Source organism: Poecile atricapillus, chromosome 5, assembly GCF_030490865.1.
Source record: "Poecile atricapillus isolate bPoeAtr1 chromosome 5, bPoeAtr1.hap1, whole genome shotgun sequence".
Lineage (NCBI taxonomy): Eukaryota > Metazoa > Chordata > Aves > Passeriformes > Paridae > Poecile > Poecile atricapillus.
In genome coordinates, this window is record NC_081253.1 from 9684280 (window position 1) to 9704554 (window position 20275).

Below are 20275 nucleotides of genomic sequence, written 5' to 3' on the forward strand. Positions count from 1 at the left end.
GAATCAGAACTTCTTAATTATTTGGATTCATCTATTTATTTATAGAGCTAGTTACATAATGCAGAAAAAAAAAAATCACTGACATTTTCAGCTGGTAATATTTTCTGTGGGAAAACTAACCCAATAAAAGTTTTCCACCTAACTTATTTATCTGTACAAGCAAACAATCAAATTGGCCCAATATACTTTAGAAAGCGGTTTTTCCCTCTTAATCTTACTTACTGTAAAGAAAAGGCAGTGGAAACTCTGCAGAAAATGGCTATTTCATTTGACATCTCAATCAATAAAATCTTTGCCCTGCTGAACTCAGGGTGATCTTTATGCTTGGCTTTAATATGGTTGTGATTCCTACCCAGACACTTGAACCCAAGCTCTGCTTACTTACAGTTCTAAAACTAAGATGTAAGAAGTTGGAGACTCATAGGTATCATGGATAGTGATGTACTGAGGATGCTGTAAGTGTTGTAACAAAGCTGCTTCATGTGCTGCCTGCTCTTTCTTTTTCATTTTTTTACTAATGAATTTTACAGCAACATCTTTCCGGGTGGCTTTGTGGACACATTTCTTTACTATGGAGAATCGACCCCTGAAATTATAAAGAAAACAGAATAATGAGGTGGCCTCATGAATAAATCATGCCTAGTTTTTAGCACAATAACAGAGTGATTTTCGAAGTTTTTTTTTTTTATTCATCCCATTAATATTTCACAAGGCATCAGATTTAACAAGTTGTTCATAACCTTTTCCAACAAAGGCCCTCCATCTCTTACCCTGAGTGTAGAGATTCTTTGGGGATTAGCAAACACTGAGAGCAAATGGTGTCACTTTGCTTTGTGCAGCCATACTGATATTCTCTAACAACCTCCCCTGGGTTCAATTTGCTGCCACTTTTACAGGTTCTATCTCCTTTTATTTTAGCTGTGGGTCTCCCTTCTCCAGCTGCTTTATTAAAGAGACCAAACTTTGTCAAACAACTAAAAGAAAAGCCTTGTAATATAATCACTGGCCTATCATTTTTTTCAGACACACAGTAAGAAATTAAGAAAAAAGCTATCAGGAGAGCATTTAGGAAACTCATACAGACCATAGTACCATTCCTGAAAGTAAAACTACCCAGTGAAACCATGTGCTGAACTTGAGCTCTCAGTAATAGCATCCCTGTTTTCTACGGAACCAGAGGGACTTCTGTCCTTTCAGCCCCAGAATTGTCTGTGACATCTGAGCTGATGAAATAATTGCATTAACCTGAATTATTTGCATGTCCCTTATCTGTTATCTGTGGAGAGCACCAAGGGCTGACAATAAGTGCTGCTCCTCTTTAGGCTCTGTTCAACTCACCCTCCCAATCAGCAAAGATAAGTAAGCCACATGCCCAAGTGTTTTGGCAAACTCAGTCTTTGTGGTTAAGCTTATCCAGAACCAGTAAATTGTCATGACTTCAAAACAGGACCTCAAATCAGAGATGACAGAGAAGATACCAGCTGCCAGAGATTTGTCTGCCTAATTGCTCACCAGTTTGCCAGTCTGCAATTCTCAAATCAGAACTTAGCTTGGAAAACAGAATTTAGTCAGTATTCTCATCAGTATCGGATATGCAATGCTCTTTGAAAGGAGCAGCCCTAACTACAAAAGTAACCTAAACTCCTCACCAAGGAAAAAGCTTCAAGCCACTGTTTGAGTGTTTTATTGCAGTGATAAGCAGGGTTAATATTACCTCCCAATCTCATGCAGCTCTGCATAGGCAAGGTCAAAGTTTTCCTTCCATGAAATAGTGGCACCATCAGCAGCAGAATCTTTGAGAGAACAAAGAACATTCAAGAAGGTATAAAGTTAATACAGTTTGCTGTGGACTATAAAGAGCATATCTGAAAATTATGCAAGACTGTATTGTTAAGACAGGAAACATTATCACTAGGAGTCCAGTTTCATACTGCCCAGGCACAGCTCCAGTGGGTTGGACCACTAAAGGCCAGAGCTCACCAGGGAAAGGTATGGATAAGGGGGACTCAACTGTCCTTGCAGTTTTGGGCTGAAAAGGGCTACAGAGACAGGGGGTAGAGCTATGCTGTGTGAGCTCTTGCTCCATCCAGCACTGGCTGTCCAAGCCAGTCACACACGTAGTTACACAGCAGGGCTGCTAAAACATGGGGAAAAGTGGGCTCTGGTCACAGCATTTGAGAGTGAGCTGTGCCCCAAACTCCTGCAGCCCTGAGCGCTTGGGAATTACCTCCATCACAGCATTCCCGTTCCAGCTGCATTGCTCAAGGAGGGATGTTTTGCAAGTGGAATTGCAGCCCCCATACAGGCTGCCCAGCAGAAGCTGCAGGTGCTACTGGCATTGCTGGAAAGGCAGGACAGACACCAGACAGGACATGGAGCCCATTGGGCAGAGATAAAGACAAGAAATAGTCTTGGGCTAGAAAACAGGGACGTGCTCGGAATCTGCAATAGCCTCTGTGGCAGAGGCAGGCTCTGAGCCTGGATGGAGGTGAAGACACAAAAATCCTTTCTGGGTCCAGGAGTTGGCTCTGAGCATCTCCCAGGCTTTTTTTTTTTGTATTCTAGTTGGCTCAGGATCCCTGTTTTTATCAGGACCCCTCAAAACTAGCCATGCAGAGCACAGGTGGATCCCGGTGTGCGTCGGTCCATCCCTGCAGCGCTCACTCACCGTACTCGGGGAGCCTCACGAACTCGGACGGGTCGCTGGGCAAGCTGATCCCCCAGGGATTGCTGGCACTCACTCGGAACTGGTACTGGCAGCCTGGGGACAGGTCCTCAATGACAAGGTATGTGTCCAAAGTTGAGGCTACTGACTGCTGCCAGACCTGTGAGCCTGTTGGACAGAGGGACAGAAGAGCAGCTGAAGGAAACACTCGCTGTGTGAGCTCAGCTTTCTCTGCCCAACTTAGGTAGTACTCTGGGAGGGTAAAACCTACAGGGTTTTTAACAGGCAGTGTTACAGCAGACTGTTAAACCAGAAATGGGTCACAGGAAGCTATTTTGTGTTGCCACCACCTTCCTATTTGGCTAATTGAGAAAATAAGGAAATGCCCCTCAGTTGGCTGATAATGACAGAAAAAGCTCAGCCCAGGGACAAGCTGATCTCTCCAGCACTATAGCTGTGGCTGTGTGCTATAAGCAATGTCTCAGGGCAGTGTGATAAGACAGAAGTGGAGGGCTGATTTGATGACAGCTCTGCTATGATAGAAACAGTAGCAGAAATATCGCAAAAACCCCCAAAACTATGGGCAAGGGAGATGAAGCTGAGACAGGGCGTGAGTGCAATCCCAATGCTGATTGATGAAGATGTGGTGGCTATGGTGAAAGCTGCAGGAGGAGAACCAGCTTTCTGAGGCTTAACACAGGCAGCTTGCAGATCAGCAGAATTGCAGCAAAGAAATGTGTGATTCTGTCATGTGTTTCTGCTCCTATCAAACCCAGCCACTGCCTAATCTGTTTTACTCATCTGTACTGGGTCAGAGAACAGAAAAGGACCCCTGGAACACAGAGCTCTGTGAGATGGAGATTTCTTCAAAAATACATAACATTTTATCTTATTTTAGTAAGCTCAGGGCCTTTTACCTTTACATTATTTACCATGACCCAATTATTTTGTGTGTCCAGTGGACAAGTTCTGATTGCCAGGTCACAAGGTCATGGTTGTTTTTACAAGAGTCAGTTTTACCTTTGAAGTGGGAGGAATACTGAAAACACTGCTGGGGATTTTTTGATGTTTGTTTTGGTGGTTGTTCTTAATAAAGGAGCTTATATTCTTTTACAAAAATGCCAGTCACACTGATGGCACAGTGTGGGTCAAGGGAAGATATTCACTAGGACTTTTCCTAGTCCTAGGCATTAGTATGATGGAGTGATTAGATTTACACACTTACTAAAATGGGGTAGGGTTTCTTGAAGAATGAAGGGGAAAAAGCAGAGGCCATATATTTAAGGCAAGGTTTACTGCCCAGGGACCCTTTGCAGAAAGAATGCAAAAAGGGTTGTGAATAATCTCAAATGCCCTTTTCAAGAGCACATGCCTGTGCATATTGGGAAAACAGTGCATTTAATATATAGCTAATTCTTCAGGGAAAAAGGATGGTTTGATTTAAAACCAAATGGATTTCAGAGGTAAGCTTGAAAACTTTGCAGGGATCTGCAAATTTATCCAGATCAAAAAAATAATGAGGCCAATTTGGTTTTGCATTTCTGGGAAGCACCCACCAGAAAGGATGGTGGTAAAATGCAAATGATAAAAATATGCCTTAGTGATGGATACGTTTTAGTTTAACACACTTTACCTGTCATAAGTGACCAGAGGAAACAGAAAGGTCTGTAATATATGAAAGGCTGGACTGGATGATAGAAGGGCTTCTTTCTGCCTTAGACTTTGGGATCTGTAAGCTACAATTAGTGGCATGACAGTGGTGACAAGAATGCTTTTGGGACCTGTTGCGCCATAAAGGAAACTTACAATGTTTTCATTCTCACAGCCAGCTCACACCACTTACCTTCTTCTCTGTACTCCACAGTGTAGCCTGAAATGGTGCAATTGCCTGTACTGGTTGGGGGTAGCCAGCGTAGGATCACAGAGGTGCAGCTTCTCTCCTGAGCAATGGGGCGGTTTGGGGCAGCTGGCACACCTTAGGAAGAAGAAACAACACCAAATCCAGTTTCACAACAGCAACTACTAGTGCTTTATTATGAAGATCAGGTGCTACAGGACAGCTGCACCTTGTAGAGGGGCTTAACTAAGCAGCAGGTGAGGAGTCAGTTACCATTGAATGCCCAAAAATGACACAAGCAAGGTACTCAGAATTCTTCTGTGTGTAGGGTGCTTTGTGTGCTTGGGAGCAGATTGACAAAGGACCAGTAATCCTTCTGTGCTTTGCTCAGAGCTCCTTTCAGCAGAGGAATAGTTACTGCAGCCACTGACTTGCTTGGATAAATTGGGGAAACTGTATCTCTAGGGTGGTTTGTGAGGCCAAACAAATAAAATTTTAAATGCTCGTGACATTGCTGCATCTGTAATTCTCCAGTTAGACATTCATCTCTGGACCATCCCCTTCAACACAGCTGGCACCTCATCTCTAGTGCTAAAAATCCCTTCTCAGAGCTGGAGGCAATAAGCATCAACTCATTATTCTATATTCATTCCAATTTGATGGGTCAGTAATTACAGTGCTGAGAATTCAGGCTTGGAGACATGTCTCCAAGTTGAATTCCCAAAGTACAGTTTCACCCAGGCTAAATCTTACTCTCACCTCCTTTGTCCCCTAAAGAGAAGGAGAGGCAGATAGTTGATGCCACTGGATCCCAGTCCCTCTCACTCCAGGCAGATTCTGAAGCCCAGAGCTTCCTGCAGTCAGTTGGGGCATCATTCCCCCAGGGACTCGGCTGCCTGAGGGAGCTGAGTTTCCCCTGGCTGGCCTTACTGAGCTCCTGGGAAGCAGCACTAGGAGCAGGATGCAGGAGCTGAACCAGTGCCAGTGCATTTTCATTTCCCAAATGTGATATTTATGGTCAGATTAATTAATCAAGCACAAGGAGTATGCAAAGCCTTCAGCCATCAGTGGGAGTTGTGGCTGAGGAATGGTTGTACGACTTTTAACATCTCAATTCACCTGGCACAGCTCCACATCTGGCTGCCTCTGCATGGGCTGTTCCTGTGTATTCCCAGCCCCCAAGGGACCACACACAGGAAAAATCCTGTGTGTTAAGGTCAGATGTGCTACCTTGGACTTTGATGGTTGCAGAGGTTGATGCCGTTCCATGTTCATTGGTTGCCACACAGGTGTAGATGCCACTGTCCTGAGGCATCAGGTTGCAGATCTTCAAGGTGAGCTCTCCTGAGTCACTGTAGATGCAGGAAGCCCAAATTATAAAACACTGCTTCACTTGCTAATGGTTTTTATATAGCTGCTGTCCTGCCTCATTGCAAACACACGTGCACACGAGTCCTGTTAACACATTTGAAGGAACATGCCTCCAGCAATTTGGTGCCCAACTACAATCCCCTCATATGTCAGGGTTTAGCTGTTAATGAAACCTTTGAGCAAACCTTTGGTCCAAATTGCTTGCCAGGCAAATTCTCATGTCTATTGTGGTCTAGGAAGAGATGTGAAGGATCACTCAAGCAGCAAGCAGTCCAGGAGCTGAACATTGCCTGTGCTTGTCCAGAGCTGGATGCTTAGACTTGATATATCTGGAAAGATTTACCAATGAAGACCTTTCCAATCATGGGAGATGGTGAGCTGCTGTGCCTCTGCAGTGAAGTCCAACACACACCAGACAAACTGGGCTTCCCACAGATGCAGGAAGCAGTCACACAACACAGGGTGACATTTCTAGGGAACTTCACACTCCTGGAGCATGTGGCATTGATCTGATGCTGTTGCCAGGGCCCCAGTTGGAAGACTGGACATCTCACAGCAGCCAGGGATAAAGAGCACAGCACCGAGTTCGTGAGATACACTCAGTCTTTGCGCCAATCTGAGAAAATAAACAGCTCTGTGCAGTCTCATGAATTTATAGCAGGTCTGTTCATAGTCACTGCTGTTTGCACACTTCAGTCTGCAAAATGAAATTTGAGGGAGCTGGCCTGAATTAAAGGATTTTGCTTGTGTAACTGTTTTAGCTGTACTGGATTCCCAGATTAGCTAACAATAAGTTTCCTTGATGGCAAAAGTAGGGTAGTTCTTGAATGCTTAATCTTTTGGGTACTGCAGACAGACATGGTTGCTGGGATAACTGTCTGGACTCTGCAGCTTTTGCTGGTCTGACTGTGCTGGTTTGAAACAGGACAGAAATATCCCCTCTCCCTGAAATCCACACACTTGTGCCAGCAAGATCTGTAAAAGCCACTGATCTGCTGGGCCTCTGCTTGGCAGGCAGTGTCTTCACTGGAAAGATTATTTGAGTAACAAGACAATACAAGTGCTGATAGTGCACAGGGAGCCAGCAGGAAGAGGACTGTGATGAAAACCAGAACCCTGTATGGAAATATCCCCCCATCCCAAGCCCAGACAGAGGCTCAAGATAAGGCACTAGGAGATCTACTGAACAATAGCTAAAGACAATTTTGGATGCTCTGGGGCAGCTTCACAAGCCAGTGGTCTCTGAAGGAAGCTCTTGATCAGATGTAAGGGGTTTTTTTATTGAATATGTAAAATCCCTTCTCTCTTACTGTTCTTTTTTCACTTTCAGTAACTTTGTACTCCCTGGATTCATTTCAGCCTGAGCCAGAAGTGCTGAAAAGTTCAAATGAAAGATTGCCTCCTGGAGATTTCCACTGCAGTTTGGCTTATATAAGCTGCAGATGAGCATCCAGCAGCAGGCTGCTACCTGACCTGAATTCAACTCCAGATCCTTCTGAATCTTCCCAGTGCTTGTTGTAAAGATAGTTTTCCTCTCTGCTAGCCAAGCCAGGAACATTATGACAAGCACCTTTCTGTCCAAACACAGCCAGATGTAGCCTTCCCAGAAGCACATGTGGGCTCTTTTAGGAACAGCTGAGGAAAGGCTCAGGAAAAATGCAACCCCACCACTGCCAATAAGATCAGAAAATGCCCAGTGATAGGGGTATTGCAAACTGGTGAAGGCTTGCTCTGCCCTGCCTTGATTAAGGCACCAAACTCAAGCAGAGAAGCAGAGGCAATACTAGCCAAACTAACAGGTTGTAAACATTCTGGCTTCTGGCTTGCAGCTGGCTCAGGAAGTCAACTGGAGTGAGCTCACATTTGCCAGCAGCACTTGGTGGATATACCCAACATCAGCTTGGGAAACAAATACAGCAGCCCCAGCCCCAAAGTCTGACCCTTTCCAGCCAATGTTTGCCACACTGATATGCTGACATGCCATGCCATGCCAGGCTTAATTAACTGCATCCTAATGAGTCTTGTAGCCAGACTGGTGCCATATTTGAGGGTAACAAGCCCATCAGGACCAGCTCTGTTGGGATCCACAGGCAGGACCTTACCAGGATGACACTGTGTAAGTGGCCGTGCTGTTGTCATTGTCCAGAATGTTTTGGTCTGGTCCTTTCCAGGTTATAGTTGGTTTGGGTCGCCCACAGACTTTGCACTGCAGCATCACTGTGTCCCCAAGCAGGCAGGTGATGTCCACTAATGGCACAAGAAACTCCGGAGCCACTATAAAAAAAAACCATGGGGACACACACACACAACACCTCTTTTAATCTTCAGGTGAGGATGTCTAGAGTCATACAAAGCTAGAGAATATATCATAGGATGAACTATGGGATCTGAGTTCCAAACAGGTGGGAGTCTTGGGATTATGTCGTTGAAAATGCCCTCCAGTAAAAGCCAGCTGTCTGCAGCTCAGAGAAGGAGGTAGAAGGGAGCATCCATTCTCCAGCCCTGTGCTCTGGCAGGTGGATGAGGTTTTGAGTGGGCAGGTTTGGGGGCTTCAGCCTGGCCTGTGGCCCCAGGCTGTCTGAGCTGAGCAGCCAGCAGGAAGCCCGCTCTGCCTGGGGACTGAGCAGCCTTTGCTGCAAATGCTGGTAAGTGCAGAGCATGCTGTGGCACCAGAGTAAATCACAACTGCAGCACAGCTGTCCTTAACTCACCTTCTTGGATGAAATTGGGGTTGATTATCTGAAAAATACAAAGAGATACAAGCATTTATTTCCTAGACAGTGACAAAGAGACATCTGTTTTCACAAGGCCCCGTGGTGATTCTGACCAGAACTACAAAAGTGCTGCAGAGGTAACAAGCACCTTTTACAAGCAGCAGGTGCAGCAAACTCTAGTGACAACACATGTGGGAAGGTAAATGAAAGCCATGACTTCTTGAACCCTGATAAAGCATCAAATGTAACAGGCACAGCACCAAGGCTGAGGAGGGTAGACATGCTTCCTCTTTGCTATGTGATAATGACAAAGCCATTAACTCTTCCCAGAGGTGGTTTGTGCATCCCCTGTGTCCAGCTCCAGACCTGTGTCACACAGCACCTGCAGTCACCACACACCTGGGGCATGCCACCAGCACTCTGGCCACTAACCAGGTCTGAGGAAATGTCTTTTAACTTGTGCTCAACTTCAGGAGAAAAAAGGTAAAGCACTAGACCATAAATACTTCATTTTTCCCACTGTCAAGGATCAGTCCTGCAACAATTCTTGGTCTATTAACATGAGTGAAAATTCACTCATTTAATTGGACTGCTGGAAACTTTCCAGCTTGAAAGGTTTGTATATCTAGGGGTTATTTTATCTAACTAGTTAATTGACCAAGTCAGCAAAGACTTGAAAAGCTACTGTTACTCTGTGGTCTCTGTGTGCCAATGTAACTCTGGAAGCAAAGGTGGAAAAAGCAAAGACAATGCCACTGAGTTCTTACAGAATCGATGCTAACTACATTGTGTTGTACAATAGCATAGAGGTTCTAGCCTCATTAACTGTTCTAAATAATCTCATAAGGCCTTGTTATTCAAATTCAATCTAATAATTTCATGTTCAAGCACCATAAACACCAATGTGGTTTATCTCACCTTAAATATCTTACTATTTATTTCAGAGCTATTTTGGAAGATGCCAGTGAAGCAGTGACCTAATTCATGGTCTGCCAAAACTGATAGGAAGTTTTTGCAGAGGCTCAGAAACCAGGCCACAAAACAGAAGCAATAACCCTTCAAAATAAAGTAGATACATCTTCAAGATTTATATTTACATTTTGGCTTTATAAATAGTTTCCCAAGGTCGATGGCTCAGGGTGCCAATCAAGGAGGTGTTCGGGCACATTCAGGTTCATTTTGGTTTCATAGCCTTTCTTTATAGCCCCAGACTGAGACCTCAGGGTCTGTTTTCCCCTGGCAGCACCACAAAACCCAGATGAACCAGGCATAACATGGAAAGCACAGAGCCCCTCTGAAGGGTGCAGCTGGGCACTGCCACCACCAGCACATGGACCTGCCAGCCCAGGGGCTCGGGGAGCAGCAACTGCTGCCCCACTGGGTCCAGGACCCACACACAGCCCCCTGGACACTGCAGACAGGAAGAAATTGTGGCACAATGGGGCACTGGATGGAAAACATCCTCTGTCCTGTCTGTGCATGTAAAAAAAAAGAGAGATGGCTCTTTGTGATTTAGTTGTATCTTTCACACAACACAGCAAAGGAAGAAAAAGCTGTTTTGTGAATAACCATAACCATCGCCACTTTCACTCACAGACACCATCACTTTTCAGCTGAGCAACCCCAGGCATTAGCTCATTTGCACATACATCTTCATTTTTGTGGTGTTTGGCTTAACTGAAATATCCATTTTCCATAGCTCTCCCCTTCCTTCCCTGCAGCATGCACTAAATTCCCTTATTATTCACTGATCTCCATCCCTGTAGGATTAGAGATCAGGAGAAAGAAACACTCATTAACACTTTATATTAATTTTATGACTCTAAAGGATTCATTAGAAGATGCAACTACAATGATGAATGTAATAGATATCCCTATAAATAAATAATTCTACATTTCTAGTGACTTCCAAAGTACAATAATTTATAATAATTGCCTTACCAATTTTTTTTTTTCATTGCCTCACCATGGGAATAAAAGAAAGAGAATTATCACTGCTACCTACTATTGGAAGCGTCTGTGGGTAAAATTTACATTTTCTTTCCCAAAACTTCATCTGTTAATTAATCAAATGGTACCTAGCAACACCTCCACAGCCACATCACATCTTTAGCCTGCTGGAAGCTTAGACAAAAATAAAAGCCTGTCTGCACGAGAACATTTAAGTGATTTAATACACCACCTTATTAAGGAATGGGATTCCTTCTGCTTTGAAGAACAGCATCAAATATGGGGTGAGAAGGGCAGGAATGGAAAAGCAAAGGTTCACAGCCTGATCTGCACCCAGGGGCTGGCTTGGTGTTTCATCTGCTCCCAGGCCCTGGGGTTCTGCTGCCTCTCCCTGCAGGCTGACCAGGTTCCTGGGCTATGGCTGGATGGCAGGAGCCTCCATAGAGTCCTTCTAGCTTAAGTGCAAGACCTTTGGAGACAATTTCTTCATTTGCCAAATAGGTCTGTCATCCCTGGGGGTGGAGAAGGGGAGCTCCTGGAGATTGTTCTCACTGGCCTCAGAGGATAGGAGCTCATGTACTGCTTCTCCACACAGCCTCCTGCTGGTGCCAGGACTGGATCCCCTTGTGGATGCTCTTGCCCACACAGTCTGCAGCAGTTTGAATGAGGATCTCACAGCCCAGCCCTCAGCTGAGCACCTGGGCCGTGGTGGCCGTGAGCAGGGGAAGGTGGCCCAGGGTCTCATGCTGACAAGGGCTGCCTGAAGAGATCCCAGCAAACACCTCCTGCACCAGTCTGGCTGTGAGAGGACAAGCTCATGGGGATGGCACCACCCAACACAAGAACTTCTCACTCCAGCTTCAGTGTCAGTCCACACCATGCAAACACAAACCCTAAGGGGATCAAACTTAGTTCACAGTGCATGTAAGAAACACAGATGTGCTTCTTTTCCTTGAGACATAATTTTAATCAAGATGAGGTATATATATTTTTTTTTTAATTGGATGAAATACCTGTTGCATGGCCCAGAACAGGTGAAAGTTTCTCCCCTCTGTGTCCAGGAGAGTTTGTTTCCTGTACAATGACATCTGAAAATGGAAATCCTATGCAAGGTAACAAAAGGCAGAATGTGGAAATGTTCTCTGTTCAAGTAATGTGGGGTCTAACACTGACCAGGCAAAGCCAGGCAGCTGGAGGGAGGGGGGTGAGATAAAGGAATGTGAGGACAGGTCAGGGCTATTGAATGAAAAGCCAGAAATAGACCTTGCTTCTCCCTCTTCCAGCCTGTGCTGTTTCAGGGCTCAGACCAAGAAGGCACATAAGACATGTACTTGAATGCCTTTGGGCACCTGCAGGGATCTAAGTGACCTGCATCTAGGTCAATTAAGTGAAACTTAACAGTCAAGCTTTAGCAAAGCAGCATGGGTGCTTCTCCAGCAACTCCATATTCTGCAGTATTTTTCCTGGTCTGTTAAGCTCATGTTATAAGGATAGAATGACATCTGCAGTAGCTGTAAGGCCCGTTTGCAAAGCGACTCTACCTGCCCTAATTCTTAGCATGATCTTATCTTTCACTTGTGCACAACTTCTTTATCTGGTGGGGAGGGAGAAGCCATCCTGCCACGCCAATGGCCAGTCCCAAAACACTCTGCAAGCACAGCTTGGCTGCCTGAGAGGGTTCTCACCTCGGCCAGGGTTTGTTTCTCCATTGCAGGGTGTCCTTGCCATGCCTACCCCACTCCCTTGGAGGGATTACACCCAGCCCAGACACAGCAGTGCACAGAAGGGCCCAGCAGATGACCAGCTTTTTCCAGTGCCATGTTTCAATCCCATTTTAAGGGAACATATCAAAACCAGGAGTGAGAATATTACTTTTCCCCCAAAGCCTAAGAATAGTCTGCAAACCAAGGCCTCTGTAACAAGGTCGGTGCTTCACCTAAACAGCAGAGGGCATGTTTACTCCAAGACAAGAGGCTGAACATTTTGTGAACCTCTCGGTCACCGAGTTAAAATACAATACTGACACATTTGCTCATACTGGTAGCAGAGTCAGCAGCATGTTCCTTGCTACCTCAGTCAAAACCAAAAACTATGATTCTCTGAAAAAAATGAAATTAATTAGAGATAAATTAGGTGGACTCTAGTTTTTAGGAAAATATCTATCACCTATCTTTGTCTAGGGTAATTTTACTGAGACCTTCAGGGTGACAGGCTCACAGTGTCACCAGCCTCCTCTCCTCCAAAAAAGAAACAACTTAACTAGAGAAATTTCTTGATTAAATGAGCAAATAAGGATTCCACCACAAATGGACAGAGGCTACCAAAGGGAAAATATAATTTAAAATGACATCTGATGAAGCATCCCATGACATCAGCCTTTGTCAGGGATGGGCGATCCTTCTGGCACCAGTGTGGATGGGCTCAGCTGCCTTTGGGACTGATGAGGAAGGCACAGGAGATGCTGTACAACATCTGTGCAGAGCAGAAGCCCTCTTGCCTCGTTCTTGCTGCCTGGCCCTAATGGCTGGTGGTTTCCATGGCTGAGTCTGTGGGATGTCCCTGGCACTGTGTTGTAGCACCCTACACCTTCCTGCAGATGAAGTAGGTCACTTGATTTTCTAAAAGCTAATCCACCATGTCTGTGCTGCTGGCTCAGGCCATGTCACACCTGATGAGCCACATTCCTGGTCTGTCTCAGCAAGCCCTGGCCATTCAGGGCAGCGGCACAGCAGTGTTGCCTATGGAGCCCCAGGGAAACCCAGGGAATCTCCCAGGATCATACTCATTCACACTGTGCTAACAGGCCAGGAAAGGCTTTCTTACAGTATTGTAAGACTTTGCCAAGAGATCACTCTGGAGGTGGACAGCCTCAGGCAGGGAGTGAAGGCATTTGCACAAAGCACTCGAGAATTCTTGGCCTGAGCTGAGTGGTGACTTGGAGCCAGCGCTGTATCCACCAAAACATTACTCAACCACGTGGACTGTGGGGGTGCTAACACAATATTCTTCTACAGTGGATGTTTCCTAGTGCTTATCATGGTCTAGGTGTCTCTGAGTAGTTCCTGACGTGCCAGAATGTCACAACTGAAGGAAACAGATTAGGAAGCCCAACATACGTACCTTGGCAACAGCTCAGCTCACTAATGGCACTTCCAGTGACTTGGCCTGGGCTTCATCTCTGCTTTGCACAGCAGAGACACTGGAACAGACACCAGGGGCTCAGTGACAGATGTGTGTCACCAACAGCACTTGTGACACTGCAGCTGGGGCTGTGCAAAACATCTGGAGCCGTGTCAGAGCCCTACACCTGAGGTCCATCCCAAAGCTGGGAGGAGCTGCTGCTGGATTTAGTGAGGTTTAGCTCAGTCAGATCTTCTGACTGCTGGAAGAACATTCCCTTAGACAAAGGAGGTTTCCTGATGGGATCTACACAGCTGCCTCGTGACCTCCTCAGCAATGCTGCAACCCCATGAGATGTTACAACACAGAATTGTAGGACAATGAGTTGTGTCATTGTCCAGGACCCCAGACTTGGGTGTGGATGATATTTACTGATTCACAAGGGCATACATCTTCCCAGAAGTGGAGTTGTCTGTCCCTGTGAACTACAGACATGTGGAAAGAGAGTCTCAGATCATTTTTAAGTGTAGGTTACTCCTGTCACTCACATGGCCACACATGGCTCTTAAGTGCCTGCTCCTACACTCACATACTTAATGGGTGGGTTTGTGCCTTCTGTTTTTATGAGACTACCACACAAAGCAGAAATCTAGGGGGGAAAATAAAAATCAAACTTCATTTCCATCTTTATGCACTTTCATTACATATTAATAAACAAAGGGGGGGAAAAAAAGAAGCAACCAGTCACTAAGAGATGCTCTTTCTAGTCAAAGCTACAATGAATAGGAAATTCTCAAAGGCCTGCATGAACAAGAATCCAGTAGTGGAATTTTAGCTCTTTTAAACAGTCACCCAGAATTTTGTTTCCTGCTCTCACATTATATGTTTTCCACATTTCTTTCTGTTTTTGCATTCCCTTGAAACAAAAGCAAAGTGCTTCCAGAAACCTGGAGTCTACTGAATGGAATCCACTGTGGTATTTCATCAATAGCAAACAAAGCGAGATCTGAAAGGCCATAGCAGCTGTGGGACTCCATGGGTACTATGAGCAGCTTACTGACTTCTTGGGCAGGAAATAGGGTGGAGATAATTGCACCCATGTTTCCAGGTAATTAATATGTCTGCTTTGCATTTAGAGACTGCTGTCTCTGTTCCAGCACTGGCTGCACGTTCTCATGCACGATGGGAAGAAGAGGGATGTCAGGGGTGACTGGCCCTATTATTACCTGGCTGTAGTGATGACTCCACCTCAGTGACACAGGAAAGGCAACTCTGAGGACACAGCTCTTCTGCCAGCACCTCCAGCATCTCTAAAACCCCTCACAAGCCTGGCCAGGAGTGAGGACAGGTGTTCCCTCTCCTTGGGCCATCACGTTTCTCCAGCTGCCCCGGGAACTCATCGGTGGGCACTCCACACAGAGCAGGGAAAGCAAAACCAGGTGAGATGTGGATGTTCATTGTGGTGGGGCTGGAGGGGCAGCACAGCTGTTTAAGTTATCTAAGCCCAGCAGACAAAGCCTAGAAGATCGATTAAGCCCTGGATCAGGCTCTGGTGTTGGAATTAGCTTGTTTTGCCTCTGATTTATTGAGAAAAGACTTTGGCCTCCTGGGCTGTAATATAGCCCATTTATTGTAACACGTTTGGAAAGGAAAATCAAAACACTCATAATAAAGGGAAAGGGAGAGCAATTGTGGCTTCCAGCAGTGAATACCTTAAACCTTTACAGATCAGACTTCCCCAAGGCATCTCCTAAGGCTTCACCAGCATTTTATGAGTCTGCCCTTGCTCTGCCCCCTCCAGATGACTTTATTTAGTTTATACTGGGTATTAGCAATCCCTTCCTCCCAATATTTTTTATCAACGAGATGACCACACTCAATCCTGGCTGCAGATTTTCTAAAACCAGCACAAAGCAAGGGCTGTCCTGCTCCTTGCAGGGCAGTGTGACCTTAGTAAGTCACCCCCACAATTGTTCTCTTATTTTCTCTTCCTCTGCCATTTTAAATATTTGCTCAGCCCCAGAGAGGTTTGCCAGAAGCAAACTTGAGCTTTCCAAGCCATGAGGAATACTGTGGCTTCTGGGGTCTGCGGTGCAGTGGCACTGTCACCTCCAGTAAGTGACCTGGGAAATGCAGGATGGGGCTTTCTGAGTGAAAATAGTCACGCATAAGGCACACAGTTACTCCCCCAATAGCAGAATGATACCATAGCTAAGACTTCACATTGGTGTCTTTTGGTTTAAAGAGAGACTTTTTTTCTCCTGAACTTCAGAACAGTAGACTGTACCATGGTAAAAGCACAAATCAAGCCTTCAGGAAGACTAGAAATGCTGACAATGCAAGGATTCAGATACCTCCCGCTGGAAATGCTAAACCATTTGTTTTTCCTCCTGTTGAACAAAGTCAAAACACAGAAATCCTTTGCAAAAGAACAGTGATTTTCACCCAGCTCTGCACAATCACCCTTGTCTCAGCCACTTGTTGCTCCACAGGGCAATTTTCAGTGAGTGAAAGCTTCCACAGACTCATGTGTAATAAAGGGCACTGCCTTATAACAAATACATACACTTCCAGATATTACCTGTGGCTGGAAAAATGATCTTTGAAAATGTAAACACACTCCTGAGAATAATGCAGCTTTGGAGGTGAGGACCATTCAATCTCCAGGATGTCAGCTGGGTCAAAAGCTTTCCTTTAGTACACATCCCAACACAATTAAAATAAAAGCGTGCTTTCAGGTTAAGAGCGTAGGTGGTGCACCTCAATACACTTCTTTCTCTTTTTATTTTCCCTTCAGGAGGAAGATCAGCTTTCTTTTGCAGGATGTTTGTAGTGCAGCCTGGCTGACAAAATCTGGGAGATCTGCTAGGGCACAGATATCTCTGTTCTCCAGTGACCTGTCCTGTCATCACCACAAGATCACCGTCTCTCTGAACCATGTCCTTGCCTGTTTCAGCAGGAACCTCTTTCAGCCTTGGAAAAATGTTTAGAAATGCTTTGTGTGGTCACTATAAACAGGAGGAAAAAAAGGATCCTGCTAGATTTTAATTGAGGAGAACCAGACACATAACTCTGCATGATTTTAAAGCTCTTTCAGGCTCTCTCAACAAGGCACTCCACTAGAACTGGTGGTTTCACAATGGAAAACCAGCGGCATAACACAGCATAATTTGGGTCCACCTATCTGCATCAGCCTTGCTTGAGATATAGGAACATTCACACAACTGGTTTAACCATTCTCCTTCAGTACCTGGACAGAAATGCAATTCCCACTCGGCTAAGAGAAAAGGGAAATGTATTTTCTGATTTTCTAGGTGAAGTGCTGGTTGTGGTACAACAACATTTGGCCTGACTGGTAGCTCAAGTATGTATTGCCAGGGCAAGGAGTGTTTTCAATATAGAAAGGTGCTACATTTATCAGCAGCTGACACACTTGCATTATTGTTGGAATGAGGTCCCAGGTGGGAAGCAGAGACTGAGGGTGGCAACGTGAGCCTCCCGCTCAGTAGGAGCTTGTTACTGAGCTCCCTCCACCGCTCCCACAACAAAAGAAGCCCAGGGTCCAGGTCAAAGCTTGGCAAAACCAGAATTGACACTTTTTGTGACTCACACTAAATTGGCACACACTCTGCGAGCTATACAGACCCACCAACTCCCCTTGCAGCAAAGGCATTTCAAAACGGACACATGTTCTTGGGTAAAAATAATCACAAGGATGATTGTCTCTACCTCCATACTAGTATTGGGGTCAAGGTCATCACACTCTGATTCCTCTGAGCTGTTTGTCTCCTTGTTTGGCAGCATGAAGAGGAAGAAAGAGAACAAGAGATTAGAATAAAGATTGGTTAGTCAGGGCAGAGCAGCACGGTTGTGAGCAGCATGGAAATGGGTAACAGTAGGGAAAATGCTCCTAAAACACAAACGAAAAACAAACTGACAACAAAACAAGGGAAGCAAAGGCAAAGACATGCTTTTGCCAGAGAAGCAGCAGTGATTCTGCAATTCGTTCAGGTAGTGAAAACGAGGAGGAAGCAAGAGGAGGAAGAACTGTGCCACCATGCTGGAGCAGCTGCTTCCCTTGGGCCCAGTCCTTCCTCATCCAGAGGGTGCGAGGGCGCCCGGGATGCAGTGTCAGGGTTCCTCCCTTTGCACATGCCAGGGCTATTGCACCAGGCTTGTAAGACAGAAAGCCTCTGCAAAGGAAAACACTTCATCATAGACTCTCCTGGAGAGGGGTGTATCCAAAGGACATGCTCAAGTGCTTTCCTGAATCAAGGCTGGGCTTTGGTTGTGTCAAAATCACAACAAGTGTTTGCTTGCCTCTGTTGGGAGGGAAAGCCCCAGATTAGTCCTGAGCAGGCCTCATGGTCGGTTTATAGGGATGGATCCTCTGAGTTGGAGCACAGTAGTCAGGCACCCAGAGCAGAAGATGGAGCTTAACCCCACAGTTCTCAACCTTTTCCATACTGGGAGATCTCAGAGAAAGAGAGAGAGACGCAGACACACAGACACACACACACACACAGACACACACACACACGAGACCTTCTCCTGGCAAGACAGAGTCAGCATCTCTGCCCTGTCTGATAACATGGAAAGAAAAAGGTCATTGAGACCATCTCCCTAGACCAAAAACCTTCAGAATCCCCAGGTTGGAAACCCCTTATCTTAACATCTGGTGAAATGTTGACCTAAAGAAAGCTCATCAGCAAGGCCATTGGTTCACCCAGTGGCTTTCTCACTGCTACAGCTGCTCTGATGAAGCTGCACTAGGCTAGATCAGAGGTCAGTAAATCACTAGTGTCACAATTTTAAGTTATTTAACCATGTGTATAGTTGGGTTTCTTAATGAGGATTACTTACTTGCATGTGGGATGCCAGGAAAAAGAAAACAAAAAACAAAGACTGCATTTTATCTTGCATGCAAAAATCCTGCTAAAATGGATACTACAAAAAAGGAACAAAAAAAAGATAACTGAAGTTGAAAAAAAAATACAACAAAACCAAAAAAACCAAAACCCAAACTCAAAATTGCCACCCCCTCCCTCTCTCAGGAGAGGATGCTACAGGGGGTGGAAAGGATGGGAAGCAGGAGAGCAGCACAGAGCTTTCAGATGGCCTTACTCACTTTAACAGAGACTTTGTTCCCCAGAATATCCTTGGATTTACGTGGCCCATTGGCTTCATTTTTGCCACTGCTCTCCTTTTCCGCCCGCTTTCTCATGCGCAGGGTATGCCATGAACATGACTTCCTGTTGTACCAAAAAACGCAGCAATCAAATGGCAAATCATAGCAGGAAGAAAGGTTTTGGAAAGGGGAACCAGCATCCACATTTGCAATTACTGCAATTCCCTAGAAGGTGAAAGCCACCGGCAGGCAATATGCCCGTCTCAATCTCAGCAATGAGAGCTGAAGTTAAAAACCAAACCAAAGAGTTCTGCAAAGCAGATGTTGTGCCACGCTGTTTAAATGCATGGAGCAGGAAAAAAATGTCCATGATGGAAGCACAGGCAACTCAAACTTGGTCATCTGGTTTTGGGGATTTTGTCTTGCATTGCCACAAATAGAAATTTGTTTTAATTTTGCTACATTTAAAAGACCAACTTGGTCCTCAGTCTTGTTGGTTAAAAGCAGTGTAACAAATACGTAAGAATGGTCCTAATAGATTATTCCATATAGGAAATTAAAAGAAAATTAAGAAATTCAAGTTGTTGCTCACTACATGTTGCTCAGAACACAAACAGCTGAATAGGAGCTGCATTATTAATTTTCCAAGAGATAAGTAATTTCCTACAATTACAAGCTCTGCTGTGCCTCTCAAGACCAAGAATTTCCCATTTGACTTTGCCAATCCAGCTAAAGAGGACATCAGTCAGCTCATGGGTTTTGGCTAGCATCACAGCAGGCACCATTTCCAGTAAATTTTTCACCCCTTATTACTTCTCCTATGACCTTATTCTTGGAAAAAAATAAAAAAAGACCACTATCATCCTTTGTAAGAGCAATGCTGTGTCGACAAGAGAATTGCATATCAAAGCAGACATAAGAAAAAACCAAAACAGTTCTTGGTATGGATTTCATTTGGTTAAAATAGTGGGCAGGTTGGGGGGGGAATCTGGGGAGGGGTATGTTGTCCAAAGCATAAAGCTCTCAAAACAGCAGTGTGATGAGCTGGGGTCCAGGTTCAAAGCATCTGCCCACCTTTAAGTCATGCAAATTTGATTTGCATGTTTAAGCCCAATGTTTGGCACATGTCACGTCTACAGTACCTTGATACATTTTACAAAGGAAGTTGTATGAAATCCAGGGATCACCTGTGATGCCAATAAAACGCAGTATGTTAGCAAGGTAGGACCCAAAGGATGCCCCACACAGCCGTCGCTCCCCCATGAACACTGCGTCTGACTCCTAAACGCTTCCTGCTGTTACCTCAGCACCTGATGGGAGCTGTACAATAGCTCAGTTAAACAAGCAAACCCTGCCACAGCCACAAGACTGAACTGGGTCACGACGACTGTTCTTGCCACCAGGGTTAGAGCGTGCACTAATCAGCCTGTGCGGGCAGTCCTGTCTGAGCACAGGGAGCACCAGAACACCCTGCACGGCTCAGACGGGCA

At 45.3% G+C, this 20275-nt stretch overlaps 1 protein-coding gene across 1 annotated transcript in view; it reads right to left on the reverse strand.

The window, feature by feature from the left end:
- KALRN (kalirin RhoGEF kinase) overlaps nucleotides 1–20275 on the reverse strand; it is a 473821-nt gene that overhangs the window by 5637 nt on the left and 447909 nt on the right. The window contains exons 50-58 of the mRNA XM_058840643.1: nucleotides 18786–18909; nucleotides 17387–17446; nucleotides 8585–8612; nucleotides 7976–8147; nucleotides 5733–5854; nucleotides 4509–4640; nucleotides 2669–2833; nucleotides 1715–1793; nucleotides 386–586 (exon numbers count right to left, since the gene is read on the reverse strand). Of these exons, the coding sequence (XP_058696626.1) occupies nucleotides 386–586; nucleotides 1715–1793; nucleotides 2669–2833; nucleotides 4509–4640; nucleotides 5733–5854; nucleotides 7976–8147; nucleotides 8585–8612; nucleotides 17387–17446; nucleotides 18786–18909 (1083 nt within the window). The remainder of the gene's footprint in view (nucleotides 1–385; nucleotides 587–1714; nucleotides 1794–2668; nucleotides 2834–4508; nucleotides 4641–5732; nucleotides 5855–7975; nucleotides 8148–8584; nucleotides 8613–17386; nucleotides 17447–18785; nucleotides 18910–20275) is intronic.